General features: G+C 36.3%; 1 protein-coding gene across 6 annotated transcripts in view; it reads right to left on the minus strand.

Annotated features, from left to right (window-relative positions):
* Nucleotides 1–20,402, minus strand: part of CCDC18 (coiled-coil domain containing 18) — a 143,778-nt gene that overhangs the window by 62,297 nt on the left and 61,079 nt on the right. For 5 of the 6 annotated variants that reach the window (XM_079776995.1, XM_079776993.1, XM_079776994.1 and 2 more), the window contains 8 exons: nucleotides 18,678–18,901; nucleotides 16,817–16,927; nucleotides 16,222–16,353; nucleotides 11,874–12,008; nucleotides 11,640–11,717; nucleotides 6,519–6,635; nucleotides 5,059–5,226; nucleotides 1,660–1,802 (listed from right to left, as the gene is read on the minus strand). In XM_079776995.1, the coding sequence (XP_079633121.1) occupies nucleotides 1,660–1,802; nucleotides 5,059–5,226; nucleotides 6,519–6,635; nucleotides 11,640–11,717; nucleotides 11,874–12,008; nucleotides 16,222–16,353; nucleotides 16,817–16,927; nucleotides 18,678–18,901 (1,108 nt within the window). The remainder of the gene's footprint in view (nucleotides 1–1,659; nucleotides 1,803–5,058; nucleotides 5,227–6,518; nucleotides 6,636–11,639; nucleotides 11,718–11,873; nucleotides 12,009–16,221; nucleotides 16,354–16,816; nucleotides 16,928–18,677; nucleotides 18,902–20,402) is intronic. The other variant, XM_079776992.1, reaches the window with a different exon arrangement.

The following is a 20,402-nucleotide window of genomic DNA, read 5'->3' on the forward strand; positions in this document are numbered from 1 at the left end:
TGTGGGGAAAATTTTTTACTTTAGAGAGCTGCAGGGAAAGAAGTAATATCCTCAGGGGAGAATCAGATTTCTATTATAAGAAAAGAAAAGAAGTTGTGGATATAGATGTGTCACAGGATGGATTGTGAATTCCAGAGGACACAATGGAAGTCTTTCAGAAAGTGGAATGAGGTGGGAGAAGGGAAGAGAATACATGGAGAGGTTACTATGGAAGATAAGGGTTGACCTGAAAATCTATAGCTTCTAGTGATATTTTGCATAGTCAAGGATAAAGTTATAATGTGATTAATCCTTGAGGAATTAAGGTACACACTGGTGGTGCGGCTGTGTTAGTGGACAGACACCTGTCAATAGAAGAAAGGCAGTCTGAAGAACTGTGGTCCTAGTTTGAAAAATAGGATACCCTCTTGGCCCTGTTGAGAGAGTTGAGGACATCTGGGGAAGCAAGTTGCAACTCAAGGCACAAAGGCCCTATCTTTACTCCTGTCGGTAGGGGAGAAGAAGCCTGGTGACATGTGGTTTTAGTTCAAGTGCATAATTAACTCTCACCTCCTATCAGTAAAATGGTGGGCTAATTATGAGTGTATTATTAATTAAGTCAACTCTTTTTTTTAAAATATATTTTATTGATTTTTTACAGAGAGGAAAGGAGAGGGATAGAGAGTTAGAAACATCGATGAGAGAGAAACATCAATTCAGCTGCCTCTTGCACACTCCCTACTGGGGATGTGCCCACAACCAAGGTTCATGTCCTTGACCGGAATCAAACCTGGGACCCTTCAGTCCGCAGGCCAACGCTCTATCCACTGAGCCAAACCGGTTAGGGCAATGAAGTCAACTCTTGTTGACAAAGTAGAAGAGGTCTGAGGAAGCTGGGTATAGCTTTCAGCTCATGGGTTCGTTTCTTTACTAACTGAATCCTAGACCCAGCCTAGCCAAATTAAATTAGAATCTTTAGTGGGACCTAGGCATCAGTACTTTGTAAAGCTCCTCAGGTGATTTTATTTATTTTATATTTTAAATATATTTTTATTGGTTTCTGAGAAGAAGGGAGAGGGAGAGAGAGATAGAAACATAAATGATGAGAGAGAATCACTGATTAGCGTCCTTCTGCATGCCCATTGTGGAGATCGAGCCCACAACCCAGGCCTGTGCCCTGACCGGGAATCGAACCATGACCTCTTGGTTCATGGGTTGATCCTCAACCACTGAGCCACACCGGCCAGGCTCCTCAGGTGATTTTAATGTTCAGTCAAAGTTCAGTCAAGGTGGAGAACCACTGCTTTATTTTTATTAAGTTACTCCCTCCAATAGATAACTCAACCCCATTCTTTGTATGAGTACACATCTTTGCCTGAAAATTTTAGTATTTTCCACAATTTAATTCACTACAACAATTGCTAAGTGCCTATGAGGTATAAGGAATTATGCTAATTGTTGTAGGAGCCCCATTAAAATAAACCAGATATTATCTTGGTCTTAAGGAACTTACAATAGGAGGGTTATGAGGGAGGTGCAAACAAAACACTATAGGAACACAGACAGTTGATAAATTACTGCCTCAAGCAAAAGCTTCCCTGAGCATTTTCTGATATAGAAACTCAGATACTACTGATGTTGAAAGAGGAAGATAAATGAAAACTATCATATTCATTTTACCTTGCAGTACCAGTAAGCTCGATAACTTTCTGTCTTTTCAAATCTGCTTCATGTGTGGCTGCATCACATTTCTCCTCCATTTTTCTCAACTTTTCAGTGGAATTTTCCCTTTGTTTTTGAAGCTCTTGTTCTAGTTTTGATACCTTGTAAATAAGTTTTCAGTAAGTATTTTAAATTCAGTCACAGCTCAACATTCTTCAGAAGAAAAAAAAAAAAATATATATATATATATAGCCTAGCCTATCATTCAGTTTCAAGATGTATTATAAAAATCAAAGTATAGACCAGGAATTACAGCAGGTCCTTGAATAATGTCATTTCATTCAGTGTCGTTTCATTATAATACTGATGAGGTACATAGGAACCTAACTCATTTATATCAGTTAGCCTACACTAAAATTGGTTTCATTATTTGTCATTTCACTTCAAGTCATGGAATTTATCAACAATGTTAAATGAGGACTTACTGTAATGTTTTGAAATATTAAAGTAAAACAATTTTTAATAATGTATTTCATTCCTATACATATTTATAGAAATGGCCACATCATAATACTAAAATAAGACTTACAAGAATTGAACAAGCCTGGCCAGTGTGGCTCAGTGGTTGAGTGTCGACCCATGAACCAAGAGGTCCCAAGTTCAATTAACTTTGGGCCAATGACTTTAATATCCTCCCTGATCTTCTAAAACCTCTATGAAGAACTAAATTTAGAGTATAAATTATTAATACCCACTCAGGGCACAACCCAGGCTCAATCCCCAGTAGGGGGTGGTGTAAGAGGCAGCCGATCTATATTTTCATCTCTCTATCCCTTTCCCTTCCTCCCTCTCTAAAATCAATAAAAACATATTTTTTTAAAAAATTGAACAAAATAATGGTAAATATTCTCCTTCTCATTATCCCCATTTGAAATGTTTTTTCTTCTCTTGTCAAATCATGTTCCTTTCTTCACAAATTGGCTCATTCAGTGAAGGATTACAAGATTCCCATCTACCCTCAAACATCATAACCTGCATTTACTCCCAACATGACTTGCATTTACTCCTATTCATTCTTCCTTCTGTTCTGCTACAGTGAAGGAGGTATTCTTTCTCCTATACCCGTGGTCGGCAAACTGCGGCTCGCGAGCCACATGTGGCTCTTTGGCCCCTTGAGTGTGGCTCTTCCACAAAATACCACGGCCTGGGTGAGTCTATTTTGAAGAGTTGGCGTTAGAAGAAGTTTAAGTTTAAAAAAATTGGCTCTCAAAAGAAATTTCAATTGTTGTACTGTTGATATTTGACTCTGTTGACTAATGAGTTTGCCGACCACTGTCCTATACAAGTAAAATTACTTCATAGGTATTCTGGGTTCAATTTCTCAGGAACCTCATACTATTTTTTAATGTTTTTATTGATTTTAGAGAGAAGGAAGGGAAAGGGGGGAGGGAGGGAGGGAGGGAGAGAGAGAGAGAGAGAGAGAGAGAGAGAGAGAGAGAGAGAGAGAGAGAGAGAGAATGAATGAGTTGATGCTCAACTAATTGAGCCACACTGGCCAGGGGGGCCCTCATACTATTCACTATCTCTATTCTCTGCTTTATCTTCAATCTCTCTTTCTTCTGGTTTCTTTTTTATTAGAATTTAAACATGTTTAAGACCCTTCTACAGTAAAAAATCATCCTTCTTACCTCTACCTCCCTCCAACTACCACCCTTTCTTTCTTCCTCTGCATAGCCCAACTTCTCAGTTTCTTATGCTTGTTGTATCATTCTCACTTTTCCTTCATTCCTCAACCCATAGTAATCTGGCCATTCTACAGAATCTATGCTAATTCCAATGGATATTTTGCAACCCTCAATTTACTTGGCATTGATTCCAACAGTTCATGATACCAACTATCATTTCTTATAATGAAATACTTACTTTTGCTTCCATGTACTAGATCCCTCACAAGTCTGTCCAAGCCAATCTCCTCACTCCTCATTCTACATTCTCTTCCTAGTAAATCTCAGCTACTCCATGTTTTCAATGAACATTTACATGATTGTGATCTCAAAGTTAATCTCTGGCCAATGACTTTAATATCCTCCCTGATCCTCTAAAACCTCTCAATGAAGAACTAAATTCAGAGTATAAATCATTAATACCCACTCAAGTTTCGAGAATAAAATTAAAACAATACCCAGATAAAAAGGGAAGGGAACCATGAAAAATCTATCTACTCTGTGCTTAATTAGATAGCACACTCATAAGCAGAAAAAAAATCTAAAGATAAGTAATAATCTGAAAGAATATAGCACAGAATCTATGCATAATGGAACAGAAATGCAAGCTAGGAAAATATTCACCAAATATTCAAGAAATTTTTATATATAAACTCTTTTAAACCCTCAAAGAAAGAGAACACAAAAAATCTCTTAAAATAAAGATCATGAAGAAATAAAATCACCAAATGAAAAATACAAATGAACTGGCAGACTTAGGGAGGAAAAAACAGAAGAAAACTGTAAGACCATTAGAGAAATAAAAACAACTCCAGAAGGAATAAGAATTATAATCAATCCTGCAAAACCCAGATCAATGACAAGGTATCTAGGAAGTGGGAATCTAACACAGATAAGATGAAGAAATACTTCAGAATAAAGCTGTACATCAGGCATATCAAGCAATAGGTGTACACTTTAACAAAAGAGATGGAGAGTCACGGGAGTGATGTCTCTAGAAAAGAAAATATATAATATCTGCCTGAAATGTCTGAATGTATTGAGAGGAGATTCTTTAATTCCATTTGAGAGGCTGAGGATGAATTCAGAATACATAGATAAAAAGTCATAAAGGTGAGATGTAGTAAGATTATGCAGAACCATCATTTTCTAATTACACGTTTCTCTAAAGTTTGAAAAGGGAAAAAGAACAAAAGATGTGAAACACAGTATCTGTCTGAATAATTCAGATGAATTTGGTAATGAATGAAAGAGCAAAGATTAGGTTCTAGTATAAATTTTCTGAGGATACTTTCTTTGACATAATAATTTATTTTTAGAAGTGGTATCCCTTGTGATTTTTCTTTTAGTGCAGTGCTTTGGCATTTCTTTGGGGATTATCACAAATCCTAACCCGAAAAGAAGAAATTGGAAGGTCTGATGATTCATATAGGAATTATATTCAGATTCAAGAAGAAAGAAAATATTGAAGAAGAAGCCTAGATTATAAGTAAGTTGTATGGAATGACAAAATGTGCCCATGGTCACATTACACAGGACTAGAACTTTATCCATTTTACGATGTTAATTCAGAATATTTCTTATAATATGAAATCTTTGATATTGAACACCAATTTATATAACAAAAATGTATTATCAAGTGTAAAAATTCCTATTTCACACAAGTAAAATTATTTTGACCAATAATATATACCTGTTTTTCAAGTTTAGTTTGAATGTCTTCCAGCTCTCCATTTCTTATTGTCTCTTGTTGTAACATTTGCTGCTGTTGCTGAAGAGTATGTTGTAGAATAACATTTTGCTCAGAGGTCTCTTGAAGACTGTGATTTTTTATCTTTAGCTCTTTCTGTAAACAATATACCTAACAAATATATACATTTCTCATTATAATGACATGCTTCAAATAAAAAACACAAAATGTCAAAGCTGTCTGCCTTGTTAGATAATTATCACACTTGCCATGTGGGACAATTATATTTAGGCTATAGGTTTTTATGTGGAGGGGCAGGGTCCATCTTTCTGATGAGGAGATATGCTTATAGGGTTGGACCTTGGATGGTGTGTGGGAATGTGGATTTTGACATTCCCTAAGAGATAAAATTGCTTTGTCTGGCTAGGACATTAGGACAGTGAATCATGCTTTCCTTTTGAAATTTTGATACTTCTTGCTGTTCCTGAGTGACCAGCCCTCCCATAAAAAATATTGATCTTTGAGTCATAAGCAAGCTTCCCTGGGCAGAAATACGTTACCATATTTCACTGCTACAGAAAGAAGCATGTCTATGTGACCCCTCTCAGAAGAAGGAAGAGAACATAGGAGGCCATGAGTTTTGTCATACTCCTATTGATGTATCTTTTTCCCTTAGTAAAAATAAATTATAGCCACAAAAGCACTGCACAAGCATTATGTGCTATATATTACATTATTGTTGCTATTATTGCTATTGTTTATAAGATTATATCCTAGCAATGCACTTTTGAATATTCATGGTCCAAAAAACACATAAAGGAATGACAATACAAACTAAGAAATCATACCTATTCACTCCAAATATTTAAAGACTTGAACATTGCATTCCTGCAAATTGCTTTAAAAGATACCTTTGAAGTGATCTGAAAGCACTTATATTGAGAGGGGAGAAAATGCCCTTTGTCCTAGTTTTCCAAATTCTAAAAAAAATATTGTTAAATTTGAATAAACAATGCAGTATAATTTAATGTGTATTTTATAATATTCTTCACTTGCTCCCAAAAGAAGGTGGTTAAACAAATGACCTTGATATGCTGAGCTCCTTCATATCACTTTGATTTAAAGTGATACAACCAGACAGGCTGGTGTGGTTCAGTGACTGAGTATTGACCTATGAACCAGAAGGTCACGGTTCAATTCCTGATCAGGGCATATGCCCGGGTCGCAGACTTGATCCCCAGTGTGGGGTGTGCAGAAGGCAGACAATCAATGATTTTCTCTCATCATTGATGTTTCTATCTCTCTCTCCCTCTCCCTTCCTCTCTGAAATCAATAAAAATATTTATTGATAAAAATATTATTTTAAAAAACAGATGTACTTGTAAAGTTTTTTGAAAATAAACAATATCTCAAAAAGAAGTCACTTGACAAATATTCTATATGTAAAGAAAATATTCATTTACCTCTTCAGATTTCTTCTTTAGCTGTTTTTCAAACTTTTCCTTATTTCCTTCCAATTGATTCAAATGCAAGGCAAGTTCTTCCTTACAAATTTCCAATGCTGAATCTAACTGTCTGACCTAAGCAGCAAAAATTCGAAACAGGAAAATCAACTTATATTAGTAAGTGTTTATTATATGCTCAACATTTTATAGATTTATGTCCTAATGTTAATTCACTGCTTCAAACAGTGAATATATAGTCAAAATTAGAACATAAAATATTATTACAGAAGAGATTTATTTAAAAACTAATTTTTTCATTGCAAACTAAGAAACCAGAGAATGGAGTTGAAGAATAAATAGGACATGAACAAGTGAAAAAGGTCATTCCAGGAAGAGGGAGTATGTTCAGAGTTAAGTCACTGTAGAAGGGAATGGTGAGAAGGTGGCAGGAGCTCAGCGTATCAAGAGTATGAATTTGCTAGAGTTGTGTATTTGGGAGGTAAGGCTGGTAAGATAGAGGGGCCAGCCATCAAGAACCTGTAAAACAAACACTCTAAATAGCCTACTCCTTAAGTTCCCGTGATCAAGAAAAATAGCAAACTGTTATATTGTGCTAATGCTGAAGTCAGTAAGAAAGTGAAAATGTTTTTGTCAGCTAGGGAAAAAATAACTAAGGAGAAGGCTGCTTTTGCTTTGAATCAGTGAAAATAGTTTTAGAAAGGCAGCAATGTAACTTGGTTCAAGGGTTTTATAGTTGCAAATGCTTAATATAAAGAGAAAATTAGCAACAAGTAACCCAAATCAACAAATTTATTTTTTGAAAAATTAGTTCAAGAGCCAGTTTGCATACATGCTCCATATCCTAACTGCTAATAAGATTCTTATCTTGTTCCTTTCTTTTCCTTATAGTAATTTTGAGCTTCTCGGGTGTTCTCTCTCACTCTCAGTATATTTTATTGATTTCAGAGAGGAAGGGAGAGGGAGCGATAGAAACATCAATGATGAGAGAGAATCATCGATCAGTTGCCTCCTGCACGCCCCTCACTGGGGATCAAGACCACAATCCAGGCATGTGCCCTGACAGGGAATCGAACTAGTGGGCTTCTTAGTGCCTGGGTAAATGCTTAACCATTGAGCAACACCGGCCAGGACTCTCTCTCTCTCTCTCTCTCTCTCTCTCTCTCTCTCTCTCTCAATGTTGATAGCATCCTATTATGAAAGAAATCTAAACAAGATAAGCAGAAAAAGAAAAAAAAAGTTCCATCAGATACTATTCTATATCATGAAATTGTCCTTACAATTCTTATTTCTAAAAAGAAAATCTTGACACAGATTTCAAAGCTTGTCCCTAGAGCTTGTGAATGTAATCATTAACAGCTAAAAAGCTTGTAATTTTGAATGATTATCTTTGTTAATAAACTGTTGCCCTCGTTATAATTTTTAATTAACATTTGTTTATGAAAGTTATAAATATTTGCAAATTTTCTTTCTTAAGCATGAGAATGAGCATTGGTATTTGTGTCATCTTATACAGACAGAGAAAAAGAAAATCTATGACTGTCAGAATATCACTACACTGATAATTAATATTAGTAAAAACTCATTCAGGCAAGATTCATCGCTAAATGTTAAAAACCAATGGTTATAAAGTTGTTAAGGAGCAAGGCCTTTACATGGTCTCCAAAAATTACTGCACATTTTTGTGTATTAATTATAAAGGAAAAAAAACAATTAAATCTGGCAGTAATCACCTTAAATAAAGTGTAAAGATTGGTCATGCCAATAATGGGGTGATCAGACATTATGTGCCTCCTGATGTGAAGCAGTGGGAGGAACACAGTATAACCCATGTGGTGTTCTAGTTGACTTAGACTTTTCAAAATATTCAATGTTATGAAGAATAGGAGACAGTGAGTTTAGGGGAATCTAAAGAACCAAATGCAACACATGAACTATAAGTAAATCCTAGACTGGGAAAAAGAAAAGGAACAAAGCAAAAGCAGTGTAAATCAAGGTTTTACTGGGTATACAAACCCCCCGGACACCCCACTGAAATAAAGAGTCTAATTCAGAAACAAGGCCAGGACTAGGGTGATGCAAGGAAGGTGCCTAGAGCTTAAAATTTAAGGAGGCACTTAGGGTCATGAAAGCTCTGACCCTTCCACTTGTATGCCCCTAGGAGTAAGCATCTCCTTAAATTTTGCCCTAGAGGCCTTTCCCTTGCTTCACCGTAGTCCCATATTTGTTCTATAGGTCTGTGGCACAGCAGATATTCTGCAAGTCAAACAAGTTCCCTGGTGATGCTAATGCTGCCAGTCAACATTTGAGCATACTTTGAGCAACAAGGCTATAAAAACATTTTAAAATAATTGGGAAATTTTCAGTATGAACTGTAATGCCAATAATGGGGTGATCAGACATTATGTGCCTCCTGATGTGAAGCAGTGAGAGGAACACAGTATAACAGCTAAATGATGTTATAACATTGAATGATGTTATTGAATTATTGTTTACTTTCTCTGGCATGTACAGGTGGTGTGGACCTGAAGGAGAAAGTTCCTGTTAATAGGAGATGTAACTTTAATTATTAAAGGTGCAAAGTGTTATGACATCAGCAACCTCTCAGGTAATCTGTCAAAAAGGAAGTGTGTGAGCAGGGGGAAGGGATACTGGGTGGATGCAAACACAAGGGTGTTTATGCATGTGTGTACAGAGAGATGAAGTGACTATAGATAGCATTTAACAAACAGTGACTCTACAGAGATGTTCTCCCTACTATTATTTCAATATTTTTGTAGAATGAAATTTAAAAATTAATAAACCAATTAAAACTAATAAATAATAAAAACCAAACATCTACTACTCCATTAGATTTCTTATTTTTGAACAGAGCTTGAGAGTTTGAATCTCATATAAATAAACATCATTACTGTATACAAAACACTTACTGCTCTGATGAACCAAAAACCTACTCAGGGGTACAGCCTGGGGGCAACTGGATGGGAATTCTACACTACCCTTTCTTCAACAAAAGCACCTAAGCTCTTCTTCTCCGCCCCCTCCCCCTTATGACTTTCTTTTTGGGGGGGAGGATCTAGAGTGGAAAATACAAACAAAACAATACATAAATAAAATCTAAATCTAATAAACACTCTCTCAATTTTCTATTTAATAGCAGGCTAAAAAGTTGTTTTAATTTACTCATTTTCTTATTACTTGTTTAGAATTTTCCCATCAATTTTCTAGCTCTCATTAAGCTAGAAGCTGTATCATATTTTTCTAAGTGATACATTTTTAAACTGGGCCCTGGCTGAGTAGCTCAGCTGGTTGAAGCGTTGTCCCAATACGCTAGGATTGCAGGTCCAATCCCAGGTCAGTACATATACAAGAATGCTTAAGTAAATGGAAGAACAGATTGATGTCTGTCTGTCTTTCTGTCTCTCTCTTCCTCTCTCTAAAAATCAATCAATCAGTCAATCAATCAATCAATAATTTAAGCCCTAGCTGGTTTGGCTCAGTGCATAGAACATCAGCCTGCGGACTAAAGGGTCCCAGTTTCAATTCTGGTCAGGGGCACATGCCCAGGTTGCGGGCTCGATCCCCAGTAGGGGGCATATTCTCTCTCATCATTGATATTTCTATCTCTCTCTCCTTCTCCCTTCCTCTCTGAAATCAATAAAAAAAAAATAATTGTTCAGTATAGCTTCAGTTATAAGAATTTTGTTTCTAATTTTGACTTTCCCCTCAATGACAGTAAAACTATTAAAGGTGCCAAGGGAATAAAACCCAACATCATAATTCATTCTTTTGTTGATTTCCTTCCTGTCTCTTATCTGGCTATTAATATGTAGAAATAACTTATCAGATGATGGGCTAGATGTGTTAGGTGGTTTTAAAAAAAAGGAGTTAAGTGGCAATATAAATTTTATTTAATAAAATTATTTCATGCCCACAACCTTTGTACAGTAGTGATTTTGAATATTAATTATCTTAGAGGTTAGTTTTACATAAATAAATGAATTGACATGGCATGAAATGTTAAAAGTTTTAGAAAATACTATAGAAAAGTTATGGATAAACATATAATTGTGTTTATATGGGTATACAAGGTCACAAAATGGATTAAAAACAGAGTACTAGGCAAAAGTACTACACAACACCGATTTTTAAAATTCCTTTATACTCAAGCCATATATGACAGAATAAAGGTAGCAGTATGTTTGGATCTATTTTTAACACTAAAAGCGCAGCTGAGAAAATACTAAATACATAGTAATTACGTATTAAATTATGAGTAACTTAGCATATGCTAAGCATTTTATGTACCTCATTAATTTGAATCTCACACTATTGTTATTCTTATTTTACAGATAAAAAAATTAAAGTTCAGAGAGCATAAAAAACCTAGCTAAGGTTATGTCAGTTAGTAAATCGTGAAGCCAGAACTGAAACCTAAGTCAATTTAGCTCCGAAGCCCATGCTTTTAAGCATGAAGATATATTAGCCACAAAACTGTATTTTATCTGGAAATTCTGAATTTACCCTCTAATTAAACTTAGAACAGGTAGAAAGAAATAAAACTGGACTGTTTATAGTTTCATCTCCCTTTACTTTCACTGTTAATTCTTTACTAGTAATATTAGTAAGTAGCTAATGTTAAAAAAATTAATGTTAAAAAATAATGGAGGTTAGATAATATAAAAAAGCAAAAAGATCAAAACTCACATTGAAGAAAATAAATCTTTACCTCTTAATTGATTTTTATATTGAGAATTTTTACAATTTATAGAAAAAAGTGGGAAAAAAACCACAGGAATGTCTCCATTAAGAAAAAAAATTTTAAAGCCTTTTTATTATCCTCACCTAAGAATATGTTTATTGATTTTTTTAGAAAGAGCAGAGGGAAAAAGAGAGAAAGACAAAGAGAGAGAGAGAGAGATCCATGTGAGAGAGAAACATCAATCGATTGCCTCCCAAACACACCCCAACCAGGGATCAAACCCGAAACCTAGTTATGTACCCTGACCGGGAATTGAACCACAATCCTTTGGTGTATGGGACAATGCTCCAACTAACTGAGCCACCAGTCAGGGCTAAGAAAATTTTTTTTTAAATTTCTTTAAGTATTAGCAACCTAACCTTGATTGTTTCTTCAGATACTTGGTTCTGTAATGCTTTCAAAGCTTCATCTTTCTTCATATTTTCCTTTTCCATTTCCTGAAAACACAGATTGATAAGCAAAAATATAAGTATGCTTATAAATATTTTAGCATTACTAACATGCTGTTTAACAATTGATAAAGGTATGTTCAGAAACATAAACTTAAGATATTACTCAGCTTTTAAACAGCATTTTTATAAAGATGGTTTTACCCTTTTGCTTTCTGTCAACAGTCTGTCTAGTGATTCAAGATGATGCTGTTTGCAGATTATGTCTTGCTGCAACATGGACATAGTCTTTTCTTGCTCTTTAAATTGCTGGTCTTTTTTCTCTAGTTGAGATTCAAGCTTAACATAAAAATAAGATTTATTAATTTTTATGTCTAATTTTTTAAACTTTAAAACATTTAAATATACAAAAAGAAATATAATACTCATATGTTAAATGACTACTGAAATTACATAGATTTTTTGCATTTTACCAAATTTCCTTTAGTTTCCCTCCTTTTAGAGAAGAAATGAAACCACATGCCCATGTCTTATCCCTTTACTCCTTCACTAATACTAGACTGAAATTGAACTGTATCATTCTGTGGTGTGTTTCATTCTTATACATGACTAGAGGCCCAGTGCACAGATTTGCGCACTGGTGGGGTCCCTCACACCGGTGCATGATTGGGGGCCGGGGAGGGACCGCGGGAGGGCTCCAGGGCATGTCCGGCCTGTCTCGCCCAGTCTCAATGGGCCGGACTCCAGCAGCAAACTAACCTACCAGTCAGAGCGTCTGTCCCCTGGTGGTCAGTGTGCATCATAGCTAATGGTCGGTCGACCGGTTGCTTAGGCTTTTATATATATAGATTTTTTGTGCTTTTAATTTATGCATTTAATGCTATAAGCTTCCCAGAGCTACTCCAGTTGCACCCCACAAATTTTATGCTGTGTTTTCATTTTCATTCAGTGTAAATTGTTTTAATTAACCTTGAGACTTACTCTTTGATCCATGGATTATTTAGAAGTGTGTTGCTTAGCTTCAAGTATTTGGGTACTTTTCAGATATCTTAATGGTTTCTAGTTTAATTCCATTAAAGTCAGAGAACATTCTATGTATCATTTCAATTTTTACATTTGATAGTTTATTTTGAGCTAGGGTATGGCATACCTTAGTGCACATTTCATGAAGGTGCACTGGAGAAGAATGTATATTCTATTGTTGGGTGAAACCCTTATATAATAAAAGGGTAATATGCAAATAGACCGAACGGCAGAACAACCGAACCAAAGTGTAATATGCTAATGATATGCTAAGGCTGCTCAACCGCTCGCCATGACATGCACTGACCACCAGGGGGCAGATGCTCTGACCGGTAGGTTAGCTTGCTGCTGGGGTCTAGCCAATCAGGACTGAGCGAGATGGGCTGGACATGCCCTAGAGCCCTCCTGCGGTTCCTCCCCAGCCCGATCATACACTTGTGGGGCCCCTCAGCCTGGCCTGCGCCCTCTCGCAATCCAGGACCCCTCAGGGGATGTTGAAGAGCCGGTTTCAGCCCGATCCCGCAGGCCACTCTCTTGGAAGTGCGCCAGATGCAGGGCTCATGGCTGGTGAGCGCTGCTGTGGCAGCGCGAGCCTCTCCTGATCGGGACTGATTGGGCTCAAGCCTGTGGCAGGCACAGTGGGGCGGGGATGAGCAGAGCGGCAGGTAGGAGTTGCAGGTGGCATTGGACTGCGGGTTTTGGCCTGCCCCCTTCAGGCCACCCAGAGGGACCACACCCGTGCATGAATTTGTGCACCAGGCCTCTAGTATTCTATAAATGTCAATTAGGCTAAGTTGATAGACAGTGGTATTCAGGTGAGTTCTATATTCTTGCTGGTTTTTTTTTAAATATTTTTTTTATTGATTTTAAAGAGAAAGGAAGGGAGAGGGAGAGATAGAAACCAATGACATCAATTGGCCGCCTCAGGCATGCCCCCTACCAGGGGTCAAGCTCATAACCTGGGCATGTGCCCTGACTGGAAATTGAACTGGTGGTCTTTGGTTCATGAGTTGACACTCAACCACTGAGCCACACTGTCCGGGCTATCCTTGCTGATTTTTATGGCTAGTTATTCTGTTGATTACATAAAATAGTGTTGATGTCTCCAACTATAATTTTGGATTAACTTCTTTCTCCTTTCAGACTTCTTCACATTTACTCCATGTATTTTCAAATTCTTTTGTTAGGTACCTACACATTTAAGATGGTTTGAGCCTTTTATCATTATGTAATGTTCCTCTTTTTCAATTGCAATTTTTTTTCTTTTGACATCTACTTTGATATTTATATAGCCACTGCAGCTTCCTTTTCTTTGCCTGGGTCATCTTTTTCCAACCTTTTATATTTAACCTATCTACTATATCTTTATATTTAACACTAGAGGCCCAGTTACGCACATTTGTGCACTGGGGGGAGGATCCCTCAGTCCAGCCTGTGCCCTCTCGCAGTCAGGGACCCCTCGGGGAGTAGGCCTAAGCTGGCAGTCGGACATCCCCCAAGGGGTCCTTAGTAGTCTTCTGGCTGAGCAGCGCTCCCCCTGTGGGAGCACACTGACCACCAGAGGGCAGCTCCTGTGTTGAGCATCTGCCCCCGGTGGTCAGTGCGCATCATAGCGACCAGTCATTCTGTTGTTCGGTGAATTTGCATATTAGGGTTTTATTATATAAGATGGATTTCTTGAAGAGCATATATATTTGAGTCAGTTTTTTATTTTTTTTTATTTTTTTATTTATTTTTTTTTTTATTGAGGTATTATATGTGTACATATCTTACCATTACCCCCCCCACTTGAGTCAGTTTTTTAAATCCAATCTCACATCTTTTATTTGGTGTATTTAGAACATTTACATCTAAAGTAATATTTGAGCCCTGGCCTGGTAGCTCAGTTGGTTAGTGTCATCCCCATATACCAAGGTTGCACGTTCGATCTCCAGTCAGGACACATATAAGAATCGAACAGTGACCTCCTGGTTTATGGGTTGATGCTCAACCACTGAGCCACATCGGCTGAGCTATTTCCTGGCCTTTGACCAGAATCAAACCCGGGACCCTTCATTCTGCAGGCCAACACTCTATCCACTGAGCCAAACCAGCCAGGGCTTTATTTTATTTTTAAATATGTTTTTATTGATTTCAGAGAGAGGAAGGGAGAGGGAGAGAGAGAAACATCAATGATGAGAGAGAATATGCCCCCTACTGGGGATTGAGCCCACAACCTGGGCATGTGCGCTGAGCAGGAATCGAACAGTGAACTCCTGGTTCATGGGTTGATGCTCAACCACTGAGCCACATCAGCTGAGCTATTTCCTTCAATAAAGTTGTGAAGTTCTCAGTCATTATTTCTTCAAATATATTTTTTTTGTACCAATCTTATTCTCTTCTCTGGGACTCTAATGACATGAATGTTAGATCTTATGATATTGTCCCAAAGGTCCCTTGAGGTTCTGTTCATTTTCTTCCAAATGTTTCTTTCTCTCTTTGCTCAGACTGAATAATGTCTATTGCTCCATATTTCAAGCTCATATTTTTTTCCTCATTAGCTCCATTCTGTTATTAAGCATATACAAATGATATATTTTTTTACTTAGCTTTGGGTTCTTGGTCTCACACCTTTTTCTTTACTTTTGTTTTTACTATTTACTTTCCACTCACAGTTAAGAGTGCTTCTATTCTCAACCAATCTTCAAGCAACTGATATCTCTAGTGGAAAAGAATCTACAGAATCATTTAGTTTGGTAATGTGAAAAAATAATGATTGGGGGGTGGGTAGGGGCTGGGAGAAGAGGGGGGAGGGGGACAGAAATAGGAGATATCTGTACTACTATCAACAATAAAAAATATATTTAAATTGAAAAAAAAAAAAGATTAAAACTGAAATGGCAGGAGTGCTATATAGAAAAGCATTTAAAAATGACCCAGGCCGCCCTGACTGGTTTGGCTCAGTGGATAGAGCGTCGGCCTGCGGACTGAAGGGTCCCAGGTTTGATTCCAGTCAAGGGCATGTGCCTTGGTTGCGGGCAAACCTCCAGTGGGGGGTGTGCAGGAGGCAGCTGATCAATGTTTCTCTCTCATTGATGTTTCTGACTCTCTATCTCTCTCCCTTCCACTCTATAAAAAATCAATAAAAATATTTTTTTTAAAAAATGACCCAGGTCTGGCTGGGATAGCTCAGTGGTTGAGTGTTGACCCATGTACTAAGAGGTCACTAGTTCAATTCCTGGTCAGGGTACATGCCCAGTTTGCAGGCTCGATCCCCAGTAGGGAGTATGCAGGAAGCAGCAGATCGATGTTTCTCTTTCCTTCTCTCTCTCTCTCTCTCTCTAAAAATCAATTTTAAAAAACCTGTTGTTCTTTATTAAAAAAAAAAAAAAGATTCAGAACTAATGGGATTCTAACTATAGTACTTGCCAGTAACTTTTCTATGTCTTTATTTCCTCATATATTAAAAAAAGGAAGTTAGACTAGTAATGTTAAGGTCATTTTTAGCATCCATATTGTATATCTACTTGCAAAAATATTAATTTCTTACTCTTTCAATCTGTTTTTCCATTTCTTTATGCTGTTCAAGATGAATTTTCTTTGCCTTTTCAAAAGCTAAACAAATTTTCTCATGTTCTGTGTTGATATTGGTTTCTAGACTTCTTATCTTTTCATTCTTTTCCTAGGAATACAAAAACACTTGAAAAGAATTTAATTGAGAGGTAGTTTTACATAAGAATATATTAGTAAAGCATTACATTTGTGATACTCTATTCTTTAAAGATTCATAGTGGTTAATAAATCAAACTTCAAAAATATTTAAATACTTATTAAAAAGACAAAATGGTTATTTTTAAAATTGTATCAAAATGAGAAAATTAAACTACTTAAAAAAAACTGCGAATATCAAAGAACTACTACTATTTCCTTCAACTCTACTAGGATAAAAATGAGAAAAGGTACGTAACACTTGCATATATATTAACCTAAAGATATGAAAACAAAAAAGGAATAATGGGAGGAGTTTAGAATGTATACTTTCCTATATGGTATATTTTATAATAATACTAAAACAAATATGCTGTCACGAATTAAGTGCCTTAAAGTCACAGTGAATTTGTAGCAAAAACAAAGATAATTTTTACCATAAGCTCCTGTTCAAGTTCCGCATTTTTTGCAGCAATAGAGGAATAAGCAACTATTTTTTCCTCCAGCTGTTTCTCCAGAGTTAAAAGTTGAGAACATTTCTTTGTCATCTAAAAACAGATTAAAATGAAAAATTATTTTAAAAACCTACTTTAAAAAATGAGTTACAATTTAGAAGAAAAACAAATAATGAAGGGTAGATCAGAGATACAATGCAGCTTGTTTCATCTATATAATGCATAAGCAATTTAATTCAGACCCTCTATGTCTAAATAGGATTGCACCTTAACCCATTTCTTAAAAGAAGCTATTAAAAACTAAATTTAGCCCTAACCAGTTTGGCTCAGTGGATAGAGCGTCGGCCTATGGATTGAAGGGTCCCAGGTTTGATTCCGGTCAAGGGCATGTACCTTGGTTGCAGGCACATCCCCAGTAGGGGGTGTGCAGGAGGCAGCTAATTGATGTTTCTCTCTCTTCGATGTTTCTAACTCTCTACCCCTGTCCCTTCCTCTCTGTAAAAAAATCAATAAAGTATATTTTAAAAAAAACTAAAATCTACACTAATAAAAGAGAAACATGCAAATTGACTGTCACTTCATGACACCCACAGCCAATCACACGTGAGTATGCAAATTAACCTGACAAAGATGGCAGCGGCCCCACCCCCCCCCCAGCCACTCCGGGCCTCTGGGCAGTATATATGCAGGTACGGAGCAGCCAGGCGGGGCAGGACGCCTGCTATGAGGGGAAGGGGGGGGGGCGGAGGGAGCTACAGGAGCGGCGCTCCGGCTGGAGTGAAAACTGAAGGCGGCGGCCAGAGCGAAGGCCTGGGTCCTGGGTGCCAGAGGAAAACCAGTGCCAGCAGCCAGGGGATGGAAGGCCTATTGCACGAATCTTCGTGCAATGGGCCTCTAGTTAGTATAATAAAATGTTAACAATAGTTATTTCTGATGGTAGAATTGTCAATTTATTTTTCCTTTGTCCCTTTCTGTATTTTCAACAAGGTTGTACTAATTTTATAATTTTTTTGAAAAGTTATTAATCTTAGTACTTGATAATTTTCTAAGTAAGCTAAAGCTATAATTACAGACTGACTAAATCTCCTTTTCCATTACTTAAGCAAGCTCCTATCCCACAGGTCTTTTTCTTGGCTACAAACTTAAGATGAGAATTCAGACATTTAAAAAGTGCCCCCAGAGATAGCTGCAACCGCTGGTTTGAAGGATGAGTATAACAAACATATGTGATCTGGGTCCACAATTACCTAATGAGTTATCCTTGTTCTGACCTCAGTGGAATGAAGATCAGATATTCAAAAAACACACATTATCCCCTTTTCAGAATGTAATCCATAGTATATCTGTACCAGATTCATATGCAGTTTTTTTTAACAATGCACATCCCTGAGTATAACTCAGTATCTGCTGAATCAAAATCACTAGGATCTAGAAATCTGAATGTTTACCAGGAGTCTCAGGTGGTTCTACCGTTTGCAAAAATTTGAAATCCTCTATTATCACTATTTTTCTTCCAACTGCATAATCCAAACACTTTACTTGTACATGTGTATTATCCACATTAAGTTATACTTAGAAGAAATAAGAGTATAGCGCAGTATAAATTCCATCAAATTTTATATCTTTTCGTGCCCTAAAGTGTATTTTCCTACTTTTAACATAGGCTATAAAGCAAATGTTTCCAAAGAGAATTTTAGAAAGAATTTATAACTTATGTGGCGCCATTAATATTTTTAAATGTATAAAACTGGACTTAAATATACAATTTTTAATAAAAACCATCAATAATATATTTTTTCTTATATGAAAATGTAGCCCATATAAACTGTTAATTCAAGCTTACTTCACTTTCAAGTTTGCTAGAGTTTGAAGCTTTCTCTAGCAGCTCTTCTTGAATCAGCTGAAACTGACTAGTTCTGTGGGCCATGTTAACTTTCAAATCAGAATTTTCAGCTTCTATTTGCATCAACTTAGTACGGAGTTCTTCTATTCCAGAAGCAAGTTTTTGCCTCTCTCTTTCATATTGCTTGCTCACGGTATGTTGATCTTGACCTTTTATACTTTCTGCTAGTAAAAATAAAAGGAAAAGTGTTTAGTATAAACTTCAAGAAAAAAACCTATTGCAATGTTAAAAGACTTAATCATAAAGTTTAGTTTTTGATCTAAAGAATAGTAAAGGGAATGGAGGATGAGATATACATTAAGGAAAATATAATGAAGCGAACATGGTAAGCACAGTACTTTCTAACTTAAATACATAATAAAGTGGGAATAAATTCTTCTGTATCACTCACTTTTATGGACTATTCCTTCATACCAGAAAAACTATTCCTTTGTACCAGGAAGAGCCCTTCTCTGCCTTTAAAAATCCCATTTTTTGGATGAAATCATTGTTAAAAAAAATAATTGTTTTAAAAACAACACAACAAAACCCTTGTCATGTCTCCTTAAACTGAAGTTAATCATAAAATGTATTTGGATAACCTGAGATCATTATAAATATTTTGATATAAATGCAGATTCAAAAGCTGAAAACAGTGACTCCCAGTCCAAACTAACTGATGAGAATTCAGTGATGCATTTTAAAACTGAAGGTTACCAGAGGCAGTTGTTTGAGTATACCCTTTCTCCATTATAAACATACACACCTATCCTCACACCTCAAGATAATGGGAGCTTCAGAATTCCTTTATAAAGGCATAATATAAATGACTGCATGAAAACACACACAGATGTGGAAACAAGTAGAGATGTACTATGACTTTAAGGGTTGTGTAAGTAGCCATTTCCTATCAATTCTCCATCTTGCTAATATTTCACTTTCTACACTAGCTATCTATCATTGGCTCTATTCTTCTTTGATGTCAGAGAATCTATGACATATATTTATCACCATCTCTAAAAACTAGCATTCCTTCTGCTAATCCATCTTCCTTCTTTCTATTCTCTCTAATAACTTAGATATCTACTTTTCTCTGCTGTCATTTCTGCTGCTAGCAGCTCACTGCATTTGAAGATAGACTGTGATACATTAAAGCTGTACATGTTAACCACTAAGGCAACCACTTAAAGGCAAGAAAGATGAACAAAGGCCAATAGAACAAATAGTAAACAAATACTAAGATGGTAGACTTAAACCCAAAATGGAATACTAAGAAGGCAAAGATGAACAAAGGCCAATACAGTAAATAGTAAACAAATACCAAGATGGTAGACTTAAACCCCCAAGGATTGATAGTTACATTTAATGAAAGTGATCGAAACATTCCTATTAAGGAGCAAAAAATGTCTACCTGTTTATAAAAGAAAGAACTAAGTATATGCTTTTTATAAGACAATCACTTATACATAAAAATACAAGTTAAAATTATGGGAAAAAATCATACTAGGAAAACACTAATCAAAATAGTTGGTGATAAACTATCAGATAAAAATAAATGGAAAGATGTTTTGTGCTCATAAATTAAAAAATTACTATTGTGAAAATATCCATACTACCCACAGTGATCTACAGATTCAATCCAACCAACATCAAAATTCCAATGGCATTTTCCACAAAAATAGGAGA

This window comes from Cnephaeus nilssonii (genome assembly GCF_951640355.1).
Source record: "Cnephaeus nilssonii genome assembly, chromosome: 7".
NCBI classification, from domain to species: Eukaryota; Metazoa; Chordata; class Mammalia; order Chiroptera; family Vespertilionidae; genus Cnephaeus; species Cnephaeus nilssonii.